Source organism: Carassius carassius, chromosome 3 (genome assembly GCF_963082965.1).
Source record: "Carassius carassius chromosome 3, fCarCar2.1, whole genome shotgun sequence".
In the NCBI taxonomy this organism is placed as follows: domain Eukaryota; kingdom Metazoa; phylum Chordata; class Actinopteri; order Cypriniformes; family Cyprinidae; genus Carassius; species Carassius carassius.
The window spans coordinates 15,130,469-15,147,244 of record NC_081757.1 but is presented as its reverse complement, the minus strand read 5'-3'; the positions used below and the strand labels follow the sequence as shown (position 1 = coordinate 15,147,244).

The 16,776-nt window shown below is 40.0% G+C and overlaps 3 protein-coding genes across 3 annotated transcripts; 2 read left to right on the top strand and 1 right to left on the bottom strand.

Moving 5' to 3' along the window:
* The first annotated feature begins 1,430 nt into the window (after positions 1 to 1,430).
* LOC132121142 (ARL14 effector protein-like) lies at positions 1,431 to 4,285 on the top strand. The gene is made up of 5 exons (XM_059530320.1): positions 1,431 to 1,548; positions 2,024 to 2,222; positions 2,344 to 2,484; positions 3,538 to 3,590; positions 3,772 to 4,285. The coding sequence occupies exons 1-5, from the start codon at positions 1,478 to 1,480 to the stop codon at positions 3,998 to 4,000; spliced, it is 693 nt and encodes a 230-aa protein (XP_059386303.1). The 5' UTR covers positions 1,431 to 1,477; the 3' UTR covers positions 4,001 to 4,285.
* Positions 4,286 to 5,963: 1,678 nt separating this feature from the next.
* On the bottom strand, positions 5,964 to 7,463 carry LOC132114423 (gonadotropin subunit beta-1). Its single transcript, XM_059522530.1, has 2 exons — positions 7,126 to 7,463; positions 5,964 to 6,334 (listed from the first exon to the last, which is right to left on the bottom strand). Exons 1-2 carry the CDS (start codon positions 7,297 to 7,299, stop codon positions 6,116 to 6,118), a joined length of 393 nt encoding a protein of 130 aa, XP_059378513.1. The 5' UTR covers positions 7,300 to 7,463; the 3' UTR covers positions 5,964 to 6,115.
* A 5,071-nt stretch (positions 7,464 to 12,534) lies between these two features.
* Positions 12,535 to 16,113, top strand: kcna4 (potassium voltage-gated channel, shaker-related subfamily, member 4). Its single transcript, XM_059530276.1, has one exon. The coding sequence runs from the start codon at positions 12,776 to 12,778 to the stop codon at positions 14,771 to 14,773; it is 1,998 nt and encodes a 665-aa protein (XP_059386259.1). The 5' UTR covers positions 12,535 to 12,775; the 3' UTR covers positions 14,774 to 16,113.
* Positions 16,114 to 16,776: the final 663 nt, after the last annotated feature.

Genomic DNA, 16,776 nt, shown 5'->3' with positions numbered 1-16,776 from the left:
GTAAGCAAAATACGTTATGTGATCTCCAGTGAAACTAAATGGATCTCGCTGTACAGCGCTAACGTGGGTGCGCAGGGTTGCCAGGTTTCCACAACAAAAACCGCCCAATTGCTACTCAAAAATGGCACAAAACTAGGCCAATCGCGTTTTGAGGGGTCCCCCGTTAAAAATCGCGATCGAGATGGTAAATGTACACGTTTTATGGCGGGGTTCCCCTTGTAAATTCGCATTTCAGGGGCTAAATATCACGTCGTTGAGGTCGCTTCAACCTGCGAACTTGGCAACACTGGGCAGCATTACGTCATCATATAATGACGGGCATCCAGGGAAATGAGAAAATAGACACGCTGGCAAAAGAAACAACAAGAAAAGAGCATGTTGAAGTCCAAATTAAATTATCAAAAACAGAAGGCAAGAGTTTGGGTGTGGAAAAAGATCATGCAAAAATGTCAGCAGCAGCGGGATAATGATATCAAAGGGTGACACCTGTACGTAATATGCAAAATATGATAAGTATGGAAAGTAAAAAGAGAAATAGAAGGAAGGTACAAGTCAAAATAAATAGCCTGCGGATTGGACATTGCAAGCTAAACGAAACTTTTCATGTTGTAGGAAAACACCCGAGAGGACTATGGGACAGAAGTCAGGAGGAGGAAACAATTAAACACATCTTTATATAATGTAAGAAATATATACAAGAAAGGGAAGCGTTCAAGAATCAACTACGGGAAACGGGTATAGTTGAGTAACGTATCGATATAATGATCAAGGACGGATATATTTGTTAAATTGTCTAGGACTGGACTGGAAGGACGCATTTTATTAAGCTATATTAAATTATCAAATATGGTTTTCAGTTGGAAGATAAATCTACAGAATTTGGAAATAATAATCTTTTATTGGCAAATTTTTTTATTAAAAAAATGTCGGTTTTTGAAGATGTCTCCTATCTTTGAAGCTTTCAAAAACGAGTTATTTTTGTTTAATAGTACATTGGAAAAATGCACATTTTCTAAAGCCCAGCTGTTAAGAGATTTTATTTTAGTAGTACTGTAATAACTATGCTTAATCTATTTATATGTGCTCGTATTTACATATTTTATTTCTTTTATTTTATATGTATTTTTATATTTACTTTCTCCTTTTTCATATTTTTATATAAATGTTGAAAAGATTTGTGCTACTCTGTACTGTTCTACATAGCATTTTTCTGTGCTCTGTTATTTTACATTCTGTAACGCCTTGTTGTTGAATAAAGGTTTATATAAAAAAAAAAAAGAAAAAAAGTTAAAGTGAAACAGCAGATGGCAGTAATGCAACACTATGAATGCCATCTTCCATTAAACTCCAACGAAGAAGAATAAGAAGAAATAAGTGCGCATGCGCAGTTAACAAAGTCCGCGTTATGATCCCCTGGTGTTGCTTCTGGAAATGATTGTAGTTTTTTTTTTTTAAGTTTTAACACGAATATTACACCATGCCGATCTCTTGCTCAGCTATTGATTGCTCAAACCGGTTTGCCAAAGGGTCAGAGATCAGATTCTACAGGTAACGTAACACGATATTTTGACACGCTTGATCTTTGTGTAAAGCTTCACTGTTTACATGTGCATGAGTTGCTGTAAGATGCTGTACATCCAGATAGAGGTTTTACAGTTAACATATGACTCGGCGTAAGTGTAAAATACCTAAAATACTACTTTCTATCTTGAGGCAGCACAATCTTTACACTTATTGTGGCGCATCGTATTTGTCTGTGCTCCTCTTTTTGCTTTTAATATGTATAACGTTAGTCTCTCAGAGATGGCAGCAGAAATTTATATTATAATATCATAACATAATTAACTTGTTTGTGTTATGTTGCCTTAAAAAAAGGACTTGTACCAGCTGATTATGATAAGTCCCGCTGTTTAAATCTCGGTGATTTGCACAGGTTGCTGATTTAAGCATCAGAAGCCTAAGTAATCTGTGGAGTAACCGTAACCAATGGAGTTTCAGCCACCGTTTCTTTCTCTCTGTTCAGGTTTCCAATCAGCAAGCCTCAGCTAGCCGAGCAATGGGTACGGAACCTTGGGAGAAAGAACTTCGTTCCCACTCAGAACTCCTGTTTGTGCTCGGAGCATTTCCAGCCCGACTGCTTCCGTGACTATAATGGAAAACTGTTTCTCAGAGAGGATGCTGTGCCAACTATTTTCGCAAGCTCTGGAGGAGATGGCACAAAGGTGTGTTTTTTGCATTTAGTAGAGTTATTTTTGTAATCCAGTTCAACAACATTAATGTAACTTCTTCAGCAGTGCCAATCCACTCATTGTTTTATTCACAGTGTTTATCTATTTCTCACAGATTGAGTTACGGAAAAACAGAGGAGGTTTAGTGGCAAAGGATGCAAATGATGCCAGTCGGTTTGGTTCACTTTCTGATAAAGACCGATCCAAACTATTCTCAAAAGACCGAAGACAGCCTATAAGAGACTCTAGCATGAAGGTAACACATGAACTGCTGAATATGCAAATACTAACACTTTCTTTAGTCTGTTTTTAGTTTCTCTGAAAGTCATTAGCGCATCTCACACTTTTTTTGGTGTCTCATGGAGGAAGGAAACCGTGTGTACAACAGCATGAAAATTGAAGTCTGGATAATGTATTGAAAATAAAAAAGGCAGATTTGATGATTTTCAAACCATTCTAGACATGCAGTTTGTTTAAGGAAAACTAAGTCTGCATGACCTTTTTTTTTTTTTTGGAAATTAATTGGCGAAGCAATTATACAGATGAAGCTGTAGATTTTTTTTATTATTATTATATTTGCAATGTAAGACTAGACTAAACCTTTCTTGTCATTACTTAAGATCTTAAGTTAAAGGAGTTTTTTTCTGGCATTTTTTAAAAATGATTAATAAAATGGAATTCTCAATGAATTGTTCATTATTAAAAAGTATAGTACTCAGTTTCTGCCACGGAATGCTGAGTTCTCACAATTCCGTTTTCTTTTAACAATTCTGAATTTACATCTCGCTCTTCTAAAAATTTTTTTGTAAAATTTGTTTACTGCTCTCAATTCAGTTTTTTTTTTGTTGCTACAATTAAAAAAAAAAAAAAAAAAAGTGTATATATATATACATATATATATATATATATATATACAAATTACCTTTATTTTATATATATATATTATATATATATATATATATATATAAAAAATAAAGGTAATTTGACTTCTCTCTCAATTCAGCCTTTTGTTGTCAAAAGTTTAAGGTGTATATCTTGCAATTGAGAAAAAGTCAACTAAAGTCACAATTACCATGTTTTTTTTATTTTTATCGTGTATGAGAAATGAACTTCCATAGAAAGTGTCTGCAAATGGCCCAAAATTAAGAATTTGTGTTTTTTGAGCAACTCTGAAATGTGGTTGGCCACAAGGCTGTCAGAGCATTGCTTTCTAAAATAATTGGTGCCCTTTTTAAAAAGGATCAGCTGTAGTTCAGCTGACTACTTTTTCTTTAGTCAATCAGCTGTTTTTGTTTTTTCTTTATTATAGAGCAGAGGTGTGAATGACCGGAGACGTGCAGGGAAGGTCTCTCTAGGTGACAGGTATATGTCTTTCTAGATTCTCAAACTCATGAACACATCACCTCAGCCATAATAAAGATTAGCATATAAATCACGATTGCAGTTAATTAAATTCCAGTTGTATTCAGAGTGTTTTATAGTGTCTTTAAACATTGGAGAGAAAAAAAAAAGGTTTGGAAGAACTTCTTTCTTGTCCCTGCAGACAGACCATGTCTCTCAAGAGTAAAGTGTATGACAGCAAAGGTCTATTGATCTCATGTGGAAGGGATCTCTGCGACTGTCTGGATGTGGACTGCATGGGTTGCTTTTACCCCTGTCCCGAGTGCGGATCGCGGAAGTGCGGAGTGGAGTGCCGATGTGACCGGAAATGGTTGTATGAGCAGGTGGAGGTAGAGGGAGGAGAGATCATTCGCAACAAGTTTGCAAATTAGCTAACTTGTTGGAAGACCAAGAAGATGACACTACTTCTACTTCTGAGCAAAAAAGACTGTCACAGGCTTGGTACATGGACATTGCAGGAGTACCTGCTTCATTTGCTATATTACTTTTAAATGTAGAAGTTTAATAATGTTGTCTTGTGTTTTTGCTGCTATCACAGCTGTGTTCATTTTTGTAATCTTTCCAGGATTTCCGCTACTTTATGTTGTAATGCTGTAGCTGTTTCTCCCCCTCTAAATTTTTCACACTTACAAAAATAAAATCTTACTATAAGCAGAGTGCACGGTGCTGATTCAAAGGCTTTACAAATATGATCTTTTAACCTCATTTAAAAATGCAGTGAATATTTGGGAATATTTATCTTTTATCCAAATCACTCTGTCTACACTATATCTTATTTAAAATACCAAGCATAATATGTAGCCATTTTATTATTTAATTTGTTTTGAAGTAAAACAAATACACATTTCTAGCTCTTTCTATATACTCCGTAAACCGACTGTGATGATATCCAGAAACCTGTTGGTTTACTGCAGGGCACGTTGGTGTTTGTTTGGTGATATCATATATTAGATATTGTCTAAGATGTTTTTCTAATTGGCCCATTTGTCTCAGCCTGCACATTCAGCGCGCTCCACCTTGTGTTGCAGTGCTAGGAGCCAGGAACGTCAAGATGAAGAACAATCTGTCATAGGCCCAGTTTGCCTTGTAGCTGCACAACAATAAGAATGTACAAACAGCAAGAAAGTTGTCTTGAAGCAGGGATAATGTATTGCAAAAGCACTCAAATGAGGCAGATTTTGATGATTTTCAAAACATCCCCATCTAGACAGGCAGTTCATCTAGGGAAAGCTGCCTGGGTGAAGCTTTTTGTTGTGCAAATAACTGGCAGTGCAATTTTTAAAGATGAAGCACTGATATAGTTGTTTAAATATTACAATACTTGCAATGTAAGTGGAGAGTAAACCTTTTATCACCATAACTTGAGGCCTTGAGATATAGTAGGGATTTTCTGACAGTTTAAAATTAATTAGTCAAATGAAAATTGGAGTAATCCTTAAAATATTGAAAAGTGCTTGCAGTGTAGTGTCTCTTGTTTTTATCATCTGTTCCTTTTATTACCATACATGTGATGTGCCCTAACCCATTTAAAAAAAACTACTGTAGTGAAGTGACATTCAGCCAAGTATGATGACCCATACTCAGAATTTGTGCTCTGCATTTAACCCATCCGAAGTGCATACACACAGAGCAGTGAACACACACACCCAGAGCAGTGGGCAGCCATTTATGCTGCGGCGCCCAGGGAGCAGTTGGGGGTTCGATGCCTTGCTCAAGGGCACCTAAGTCGTGGTATTGAAGGTGGAGAGAGAACTGTACATGCACTCCCCCCACCCACAATTCCTGCCGGCCCGGGACTCGAACTCACAACCTTTCGATTGGGAGTCCGACTCTCTAACCATTAGGCCACGACTTCTCTAAAGTTTCTCTATTTATATGTAAGACATTAACCCTTTTTCCGAAAACTCTTTGATATTCATGCTGATTCACTACTAATTTGATTATGTAAATGTGGGATGGTTTCAATGAGTTTGCTCAGCGTATCAGAGAAAGCATCCTCACAGAGAGAGATTTTTACAGTTGGTCTCAGAAGGACAATTATAAGCTCTGGTAAAAACGCACCAATTTCACAAGCAAAATTAACATGTCTGTGTGTGTAAGCGCTTGGGAACAGATGGTTTATCACAGGAAATGAGTTCTGTTTACGCTATGTGAGAGCTGTTTTAATAGAGCAGTTTGTGCCTGACTGAGATTATTGATATCAGAGCGCACAGAAGATTCCAGAAACACAACGAGATGAAACAGCACCTCACGGATGACCTGTCAGGAGCTTTGAGCCAAAGCATCTTTTATACAGATTTAAAAATTCATTAGATTTAGCCTTTAATGGGTTCTTGCAGTATGTTATATTTATTGATGCTTGCAAATAATATTAAAATGTTATATATTTGTTTCATTCCATTATGCAATTTACATAGTATTATGAAATATTCAGAACTGTACAAAAGGCTTTCAAATGGTTGCAGAGCGGTGTTTAGTTTCCTTGTCTAATGTGCATTGCAGCCGAGTGTCTGCTGGCTGAGGACTCCACAGTCTGTGATGTCAGAGTTACACTTGCTGCATTCGCAGCTGAGGGCCACTGGGTAAGTGAAAACGGAGTCAGCCCTGGCAGGGCAGCCTTTGAACTCATAGGTCTCGTACGTCCATTCTCTGAAGTTACAGGTGTTCTGGTAAGACAGCATCAGTGGGCTACGGTAAACACTTTCCTGCCAAAAAAATAAATAAAATGCATTTTAGTTGCCCTTATTCTGGTGCAAGAGGAAGAATGAATGTTGTATGAATAAATGAAAAAAGGTCTGCATATATACAATAGAGAAAGAGACAGAGAGAGACATATAGCAGACATACGGTATTAGATCATTTAATGTTGTTAAAAAAGTCTCTTATGCTTAGTAAGGCTACATTTATTTAATAGAAAATACAGTAAAAACAGTACTATTGTGTAATATTACACTTTAAAATAATTGTTGGCTATTTTACCATATTTTTGAAGTGTAATTTATTCCTGCGACGACAGAGCTGAAAATTTAGTATCAAATCATCCTTCAGAAATCATTTGAAATTGGTGATTTGGTGCATAAGAAACATTTCAATGTTGAAAACATTTGTGCCATTTAAGATTTTTTTTTTTTTTTTTTTGTGGAAAGTGTGACACTATACAAAGTTTGGGGTAAGAATTAAATAAAATTAAAAAATAAAAGAGTAGCCTACTTTTATCCAGCAAGGATGCATTCAGTTTGTCAGTGACCGAAAAACCATTTATGTTACAAATACATGTCTATTTTAAATAAATGTTGTTTTGAATTTTTTTTTATTCATCAAATAATCCAGAATCCACAAAAATATTACACACACACAACACACAAAAGGAAGGATCATGTGACACTGAAGACTGGAGTAGTAGCAGCTGAAAATGTATATATATCAATTCACATATATGTCATATGTGCACAAATCCTTTCAAAAGAAAGGTTATACGAATAATACTTAATCCTACCTGTGTTTTGCAAAGCCCGGCACAGGCAGTGGTGTCAATTGTGATGCAGCTGCCACATTCCTCACTTTCCACGGTAATGGAGATATTGGTGAGCCGACAGCTGGACCTGCATTCCGATCCTGCCATCATCAGCGCCGGCAACACAATCACCATAACAACGAAGCGCATCCTCATCTGGGAATCAATGTGAAAGTGTGCAGCTAATCAAATAGAGGTACTGCAGTGGATAAATTATTAGCATTGTATTTTGTATCCATCTTGAGCTTTACTACTTAATTATTATTTTTTAATTATTATTACTTTTTAAATAAAGAAAATCACTATTGAAAGTACAATCTATCTCATACCAAAGCAACCAGCTCACATAGCCTGGACATAAACAAACAGCTGGCTAATTTATTATTAATTGAGCAACTAAGATGAATCAATTTAAATTTGGTTTAGGAAAAGCAACTATCAAACACATTGAAACTGAAGACAAATTACTAATATACAGTTCATGCTAATATCAATATAATTGCTAAAATACTAATATATAGTTCATGTCAGTCCTACCTGCTGGAGTTTTGCTGAGACAAAATCCTTTCAGCTCAGTTTATGTGGACACTTATACCCTCCTGTCAGACGTGACGCCCACATCTAGTTGAGAGCAGCCATGTCTTATCATACTACTGCGTTTGCTTTTGTGGAGGTGGCACAAATCCCCAAAAAGCCCTGTGGCCATGACATTCAGTCTGGAAGAGGCTTAGACAGAACAGGATCCATGTAAAGGCCACCACTGATGTTTTCAAGGTCAGTGTTCTGCAGCACAATTCCTGGATTGAAAATCACTGGAACAACAGCTTGTCATCTCTAAGAGATCCACACACGGTTGCTTTAACAATTTATTCCTGGAGGATATTTTAAAATATATTTCATAGAAATCAATCAGATTTTAATCTCCACAGCATCAGTTCAGTTTTTACGTGGCGAACTTTTGAAACAGTCTCTCATAACAGATGGAAGTGATGTTTTTGTTTGTTTTAACCACTAGATCTATCTATTGATATTTGAAAATTATATTGGGATTGAGATGCTCATGGGCTTTGAAATGTGTAATGGATAATTTGATGCATTAAATTGATAAAGGATGCAATAAATTGATCAAACGTGACAGGTTTTTCAAATGTCTTTGACAGATCATAGACATTTAGAATTTTAGATTTTTAATACCTTTTCATTTAAGAAATCCCTGTTTCAAATGAAAGCTGTTCTTTTACAATTTATATTATTCTTCTTTTAAATAATGCTGAAAAACATGTATTATTATTATAATGATAGTTTCACACTTTATGACTTTTGTGTAAGAGATGCAATTTGAATTTCCTTTTTTCTTTTTTTTTTTACCTCTCTCTTTGAGTTACTTTACACAGAGTGACCAGGTGTTTCTAATTTGATTAATTAGCTGTTGTTAAATGAACTGAGACATTGGTTGATATTCGAGTGCCTTGGAGTTCTTGTCTTCAAACATGTATTATGATTTTGACAAGAATATTAAGCGGCAAAGCAGTTTTTTTTCTGTTCAACTGTTTTTCAAGTGTTGATGACAATAATAATCATTATTATTAGCAACTGAGCACCAAATCAGCATATTAAAATAATTTCTGAAGAATCGTGTGACACTGAAGACTGGAGTGACGGCTGCTGCTTTGCCATCAACAGCAGCATTTATTTAAAACTAAAATCTCATAAATTAAAAATAATATCGTTGCTCTTTTGTTGATTGCTTCCATTGTCCTCATTTGTAAGCTGCTTTGGATAAAAGCATCTGCTAAATGGCTATATGTAAAAATATAAAAAACCCTAAAATTAAAAATGTTTACTGTCGCTTTTGATCTGTCTAATGCATCCTTCACCAATTTAATGCATGAAATCACCCATTACTCTTTTCAAAGCTTGTGAGCATTTCAATCTCCATTTCATTTTCAAATACAAATGACAAAAGATATATCTAGTGGTTTGCATAAAGACTTATTTCAAACATAAAATCTTCTGAACATTTTATATACAGTATATAGTCTTTGAAACTGTCCTCTGCAAAATAACTATTCAAGCCTTCACTCCATTTGGCAGCAGGCCTAGCCATTAATGCCTTGACCATTCTCTATTTTAAAGTTTAAAGTGCACTGGATTTTCATTTTGATTCTGTTCATTGTCTTTAACAGATCTCAGTCTGGCTGTACGGCTTTTCATCTCCAGCTCAACCTTGACAAAACAAAGCTCTCTTTTCTTTCAGCCGCCCCCAGTCTCTTTCCATCGCTTTTGAAGGTTGTACAGTCATTGACTCCTGATGTGTACACATCTTGGAAATTGTCCAAGATGACCCACTGACCTTCATCAATCATGCTGCGACAAGTGCCCTATCCGAATAAAGCTTTTTAATGTAGAGAAAATCTGCCTTTTCACTCCCATCAGTGCATCCAAAATGCTTCTGACTGACTCTGTATATGCAGTAATTCTCACATTTACTCAGGTCTCAATGTACTTCTCACTGCTGCTCAGTCATATTCAGGACATTCCTGACGTACAATGCAGTCAGCACCATTATTCTAATAACTATAAGCCATTATCCAGTCGCACACCCACAACCTTCACACTAGATTCAGAATCTTTACTCCCTACACATATGAAGCAGCCATCCTGTGTGCTTGCCCACAATGACTAAATGTTGTCTTGTGAAATACTGCCCCCTTTTATTTTGTATAGTGCCAGCTGCAGATCCAATACAGAATAGACATTAAGCGTAGAAAAAAACATAAGCCAAGTCCAAAACAAGCTACTTACGTGGGGTATTTGAATAATAAAACAACAAGCAAGAAGTCAATTTGTCAAGATAGTAAAGGTTGGTCAATGCACACTGCTTTAACGAGAAAAACACAATGTCTGCTGCATAACTAATGAGCTGGATCAAACAGCACAATCATCCTGATAGCACACACACATTTCCCCCCTACAACAGAATATGTCAGACATGAGTTTTTGTTGAGCGTTTCTCTGTCTTGCGAAATACAATATTTGTTTTCCAGGTGATAAATATAAAGCATTTGTTGCTTAAAAACAGTGCTGCTGATGAAACTGCTTTTCTAAAGCTATCTGTTGTAACAGAGAGAGCAATGAGAAACAGGCAGGTGGCTAGTAGGAGTTATCATTTGCATTTTGCCATCATACAAACATCATGAGTTTAAAGCATTAGCAACCTCTTCTGAGTTTAAAATTTAGTTGAATTTAAAAAAAATTTTTTTACAGTGCCACTGTATTCTGTATGACTTAGTTCTAATGACAATACACTCACATATGATCATATTCTAGATAAAATAAGATAATTTGTCCCATATTACCATTGTTCTAAAGCCAAACTAAACTGATATAAAATATTATTTGCAAATATGATACAACTTATTCCAATAAGATGACAGCTTCTTTTTTTAACATAATAAATGTGTGTGTTATATTTTACAACAAAATAATTTGAAAACTGTGATGAATCTTGTGCTTCCTTGTGTTTAGAAAGAACACAAATTATTGCAAATTCTAATAAATGTCTTATTTAATTTACAGTAGTTACATCAACATTTAAACTTTGACATCTAAAAGATAAATGTTTTAAATCTTTCTTTTTCTCCTCAAGTTTTCAGCAGATCCAACTGTAGCAAACCCCCCCAATCCCCCCCTCCCCCGCTTACCCCCCAAAAAGGAGCTGAATTTTTTATTTATGTTCTTTGTATAAACGCTTGCTTGTTTAATGGAGCATGGAAGAATGAAGTGCACAGCTCTCACAAAACAATCACATTTTTTTATGTTGTGTTTACATTCTTAACTTTTTCCAAACGGTGGCTATAGATAAGCAGGCCGTGACAGAAAGTGTATGTGGTTTTTTACATTTACATTTATTCACTTAGCTGACGCTTTTATCCAAAGCGACTTACAATTGCCACATATGTCAGAGGTCGCACACCTCTGGAGCAACTAGGGGTTAAGTGCCTTGCTCAGGGACACATTGGTGTCTCACAGTGGATTTGAACCTGGGTCTCTCACACCAAAGACATGTGTCTTATCCACTGCGCTAGCACCACCCCTACTTTTGACAGAACCACACACCGGCTGCTTAGCGTGTGCAGCTCGTGCTCTGCAGCAGTCCCTCGGGTAGGCAGTTGCGATGAACTGGATATCAACAGATGCATAAGGGGCTGTCGAAGTTTGAGAACTGCAGCAGCACACTGGTGTGCGCCTGCCACGACCACAGGGGGGCGATCGAGGTCTTTCCGCGTGGCGCAAACGTGCCTCTCGCGGCGGAGCGCAGCTCCCCAATAACACGAGCACAATGGTCAACGGGCGAGACTGAGCGGCAGACAGATGCGCGCTGCGCATACTTACCTAAGGCTATTTCACGTGGCATCCTAAAACTTTGATACATCTCGATTCTGACGCTGCTCTTGTGATTTATGGAGCCACACAGCATGCTCTCGGTGGCAGCACCTGCTTTTTGGTGAGTGCAAGTCCAGGCTTAATGCAGCGGTGCATGTTTTTTTGGGAGGGGGAGATGATGAGAGGGGCAGGTGACGAGAGATCCTGTTGAATAAAGACCCGACGGCGAGCCGTGGCCAAAACTGTCATCCCTCGAATGCGATCACACCTGACTGCTGAGGTGTCATGTTCTGCGTTTGGCTACGCCGAGGAATATCTGAGCGCGATGGAAATTTGCACAAACCTGGGATGTACATCCTCAGCCATCTCTACCTTGTTGTATTGAGGGTGGAAGCTGAGAAGACATCCTCATATGATTTCCTACGTAAGTGGCTCGAGATAAAGGAACGTGGAGTGCATGAGAGGGCTGATAAATTGCGTGCGACGACTGTTTATAATTAATTGTCAAGAGATTTTGGATCAGTATCACGCGCAGTATCCTGTTTCCATTCTTGTCTGGCCTGTTACAATAACGATGTGCCACAGTAGTATTGTTATTAATATTATTATCAATATGTAGCTTAGGAATAGTGACTTATGTCTTTGTTAATGATGACTTTTTCCAAATGTTCTGCTCATGTTGGTGTAGATAGGCTATCCATAACAGTCTGCTAGGGCGACATTTCGATAAGCAGTTAGCATTCTACAACACGTTTTTCTTTTCTTTGCAGCTGTTGCTGGTGTCAAGCGGATTCAGTGATTCATTCATAGCCACCGAATGGGCAGAGGACGGAACAAACCTACACCCCACCCCTCCCTCGGAGCGAAGATGGGAACCAGTGATTTCATAGGGGAATAAAGTCTCTTCCGAGCACCTCAGATAACGGAGCTCTCCTCCTGCATTCAGTTTCCTTTTGGATAACACAGGCGCGCGCCGCGCACATGGATTCTAGAACTGTTGGACACCTTTTTTATCATCATGATGATGATTATGATGATGATGTCACCAGAAGCACGTGGCTTCGCCACAGTTGTAAAGTCCAATTACAATAAGCAAAAGTGCACTGAAAGAGCTTAAAACACTTCCGAAGGCAGCGGACCTGCAGTGCCAGTGAAGTGCATTTATGAACTTGCTGAGGCCGTCTTTAGCTCAAGCTCGTTCTTCAGCCCGTTTACCATCATTCTGAACGCTTTATAGTTTGAGAAGATGGAGTTTGCTATGGTCGGCGCGGACAGCGGGGGCTGCAACCCCCACCTGCCCTATGGATATGCCCAGGCACGCGTCAGGGAGAGAGAGCGCGAGCGGCAGTCTCGCGCAGCGGCGGTAGCCGAAGCCGGAACGGTCGGAGAGGGAGGTGGGTCCAGCGGCCATCCCCACAACCATCCGCATCAGAGTCGCACCGCCTCTTCAACGAATACCAACAACAGTAGCGCCGGGACCGCCTCGCGCCCCTCCTCCTCCTCCTCCTCCCAACAGTCGCAACAGCAACAGCAGCAGCAGCAACACCACGAGCCGCTACAGCAACTTCTCCGAGAGCGAAAAAAGCAACGAAGCGTCGCGCGCTGGAGACGGAACCGCGCGGCACTCGGCGGGGATCTACGCCAGTCAGAGTTGGCGCTCCTAGGATCCGAGGAGGACATCATGATCGAGGAGGAGGAGGAGGAGGCGGAGGGCGAGGAGGAAGAGGAGGACAGGGGAAGCAAGAGATCGACTTTTATCTATAACATGGATTATGAAGAGGAGACGGTTTCGTTAACGGACAGGCGTCCTCAGTCCGGCTACGAAAATGTTTACAACGAATATGGCTGCTGCGAGAGAGTTGTCATCAACGTGTCGGGCTTGAAGTTTGAGACTCAGCTGAAGACACTCGCGCAGTTCCCAGACACGCTCCTGGGCGACCCTGAAAAGCGAATCAGGTACTTCGACCCTCTGCGTAACGAATACTTCTTCGACAGGAATCGACCAAGCTTTGATGCCATTCTGTACTTCTATCAGTCCGGGGGGCGCTTGAAGAGACCCGTCAACGTGCCATTTGACATCTTTTCCGAGGAGGTCAAGTTCTATGAACTCGGGGAAGAGGCGATGCTCAAGTTTCGCGAGGATGAGGGCTTCGTGAAGGAGGAGGAGAAGCCGCTGCCCGAGGACGAGTTCAAACGCCAGATCTGGCTGCTCTTCGAGTATCCGGAGAGTTCAAGTCCAGCCAGAGGGATCGCGGTCGTGTCAGTGCTGGTCATCGTCATATCCATCGTCATCTTTTGTTTGGAGACATTGCCAGAATTCAGGGACGACAAAGAATTCCTCAGCCCAGGTAAAAACTCCACGCAGGCGGACAATGGATTTACGCCGTTCAACGACCCATTTTTCATCGTTGAGACGGTGTGCATCATTTGGTTCTCGTTTGAGATCATTGTGCGCTTCTTCGCGAGCCCCAGTAAAACAGCTTTCTTTAAAAACGCGATGAACTCCATAGATATCGTCTCTATTTTGCCTTACTTCATTACTCTCGGCACAGACCTCGCACAGCAGCAAGGCAACGGGCAACATGCGATGAGTTTCGCGATCCTGAGGATAATACGACTCGTTCGCGTGTTCAGGATCTTCAAACTGTCTCGGCACTCGAAAGGTCTCCAGATCCTGGGGCACACTTTGCGCGCGAGCATGCGAGAGCTGGCGCTGCTCATCTTCTTCCTCGTCATCGGCGTCATCCTGTTCTCCAGCGCGGTGTACTTCGCAGAGGCGGACGAGCCCTCGTCTCAGTTCACCAGCATCCCTGACGCGTTCTGGTGGGCCGTAGTGACCATGACCACGGTGGGCTACGGGGACATGAAGCCCATCACGGTCGGGGGCAAAATCGTGGGCTCGTTGTGCGCCATCGCTGGTGTCCTGACCATTGCGCTTCCAGTCCCTGTCATCGTGTCCAACTTCAACTATTTCTACCACCGGGAGACTGATAACGAGGACCAGGCGCCCGTTGTGGAACAGCCCCCGCCGGGCTGCCCGTACTTTCCGGATTTCCTGAGAAAATGCAAAGGTTCCCCATCGGGGTCGTCTTTGGGTGACAAGGCGGCAGAGTACATGGAGATGGAGGAGGGCGTGACAGAATCTCTGTGCGGGGCAGACACACAAAGCCCGAGTAGAGGGAACGGTACTGACTTAGGCGGAAAAAACAGTTCACAATCACGAACCCTACAGACAGATGTATGATTATGGACGAACGATAACCGCCTCGGGAGGTTTTCATAAAGATGACTGCACAAATGAATCAGTTAACAGCACACATGCACAACTTGAATACATATAGGCTATCCAGTATGCACGTGCGCAAACACAAAGAGTCGCTCTCGCTCTCTCTCTCTCTCTCTCTCTCTCTCTCTCTCTCTCTCTCTCTCTCTCTCACACACACACACACACACACACACACACACACATGCATACACGCACTCATCAAGTTCTGGACCTGAGCTGAAACATTTTTGCAATGTGGCTACTTTTGTAGTGAAACATACCCTGTAATCACGTGACAGGCAACGCAAAAACCACCAGCTTTACGTGACGTGGAGGTGTCTCTATCTGCCCACGACTCACTGTTCATTAATGAAGAACTTGCATAGGCACTTTATGAGTTACATTTGTGAGTAATTGTAGGGAAAAGAGGCGAGTTCTTCTTATCTAATGCTATTATGCAATAACGTTTAAATTGTTTGCACAATCATCAGTTATGTTATAGTCTCCCAGTTTAAAGCAGAGGAAAGGACCAGGTAACATTGAGGTAGAGAGGGAGGACACTGAATTGAAAAACAACTCTTGCATTTTTGGTTAATTCGAAATACTAGCAAACATATGCTGCAGTCTTCTCTGATGAAAACCAATTCAGCTAATAGTAATTAATTATTTTGACATATTTGAATTATTATGATTAATTAAAAGGCAGCATACTGCGTAACTTAAGGCAATGTTATCTTAAATCTCATTATGGCAGCAATGTGTCAGTATGGCAGTGTTCAGTATGTTCTACACTCTGGTAAAACTCCTTTTAGCACAAACCCTGTGTAGTAATTTGTGCTTTGTCCACAGTGACTGAAGAGTCATTTATTGTCAGTCCCTTTTGTGAGTATTGGAAAACAAATCAGTCATGTTAGTTTTTGTTCATTAGCACAATATTTGAAACAAACAGCATAATTCATCCATCATGCGATGTAAGGATTCACTCTTTCTAAGCATCACAGTCACATTATGGCATACAGAGGCCAGAATAACCAGTTCGCATTGTCTCACAAAGTAAACACCTTGTACAACAGAGTTAGCGACACCATGGCTTGAAGGATCTGTTTGGCCACAGTTTTCAAGTTGCTGTCATGGGAGTATATTTCAAGGGAATGCTTCATGCAACTATTTGTCTTCATCCCTTTACCAAATGACACTGCATCCCTTTATAAAAATGCTGGCGGAAATGTACAGCACGGAAGGGAACATGAACTTGGTGGACTTCATACACAGCGAATTCTCATCCTTTTGGAGTTCAGGATGACCACTGAGCATGTGCAGTGCTTTGCGGAACCCAGGTAAGCGATTTCTGCATCAAGAGTTTTCTCATTCACACAGCAATCATGTTGTCATCATATACTCTCAGTTTAGTAGCACAGCATCCAGGTGTTTACATATCTGCGTGGATCTAATAGTTGTCTGTTAAGGCTAGGAACAGGTGCTCCACGTGATCTCAGCATGCATGAGATTTCAACTCTCATTTTTTCTCGTTTTATAATAATGTGTCAACAATGTCTTGAATTGCTTAGCAACAAGGGGCTTATTGTCAAAGAGACGACTAACTGTGCTGTGTTCCCTTGGAATCCAAAAATCCTCATTGCTCATTAAGTGTTCCGAGCTTCATTCTCTGATGTCATAATAGCTGTTACCGTTTTTTGTAGACATGATAATTACAATTTAATCTCCAGTAAATTTTCTTTTGTCATTAATAAGACATACTCTTAGAACACGCTACAGGGAGATAACTGTGGCCTCCCTCGCCATGCTCATCTCTCACAACACGATTACTTGGCCAATGTGTACTTGTGTAAAATATGCACACTTGATATTAGATTATCATAAGTGCCTTCTGTGTCATGTCAGTCTAGTGCCTTGTGGGCTTGTTACAAGAAAAATGGCTGTGTAGGTTGATGAAAAAGTAACCGACAACTGGCATTTATCAG

Excerpts from the sequence above, each read along its gene's own strand:
- LOC132121142 (XM_059530320.1), top strand. The coding sequence starts at position 1,478 with ATGCCGATCTCTTGCTCAGCTATTGATTGCTCAAACCGGTTTGCCAAA. Across the intron at positions 2,485-3,537 it reads TAAGAGACTCTAGCATGAAG|AGCAGAGGTGTGAATGACCG; the intron begins GTAACACATGAA and ends TCTTTATTATAG. Across the intron at positions 3,591-3,771 it reads AAGGTCTCTCTAGGTGACAG|ACAGACCATGTCTCTCAAGA; the intron begins GTATATGTCTTT and ends TTGTCCCTGCAG.
- kcna4 (XM_059530276.1), top strand. The coding sequence starts at position 12,776 with ATGGAGTTTGCTATGGTCGGCGCGGACAGCGGGGGCTGCAACCCCCAC.
- LOC132114423 (XM_059522530.1), bottom strand. The coding sequence starts at position 7,299 with ATGAGGATGCGCTTCGTTGTTATGGTGATTGTGTTGCCGGCGCTGATG. Across the intron at positions 6,335-7,125 it reads CCGGGCTTTGCAAAACACAG|GAAAGTGTTTACCGTAGCCC; the intron begins GTAGGATTAAGT and ends TTTTTTTGGCAG.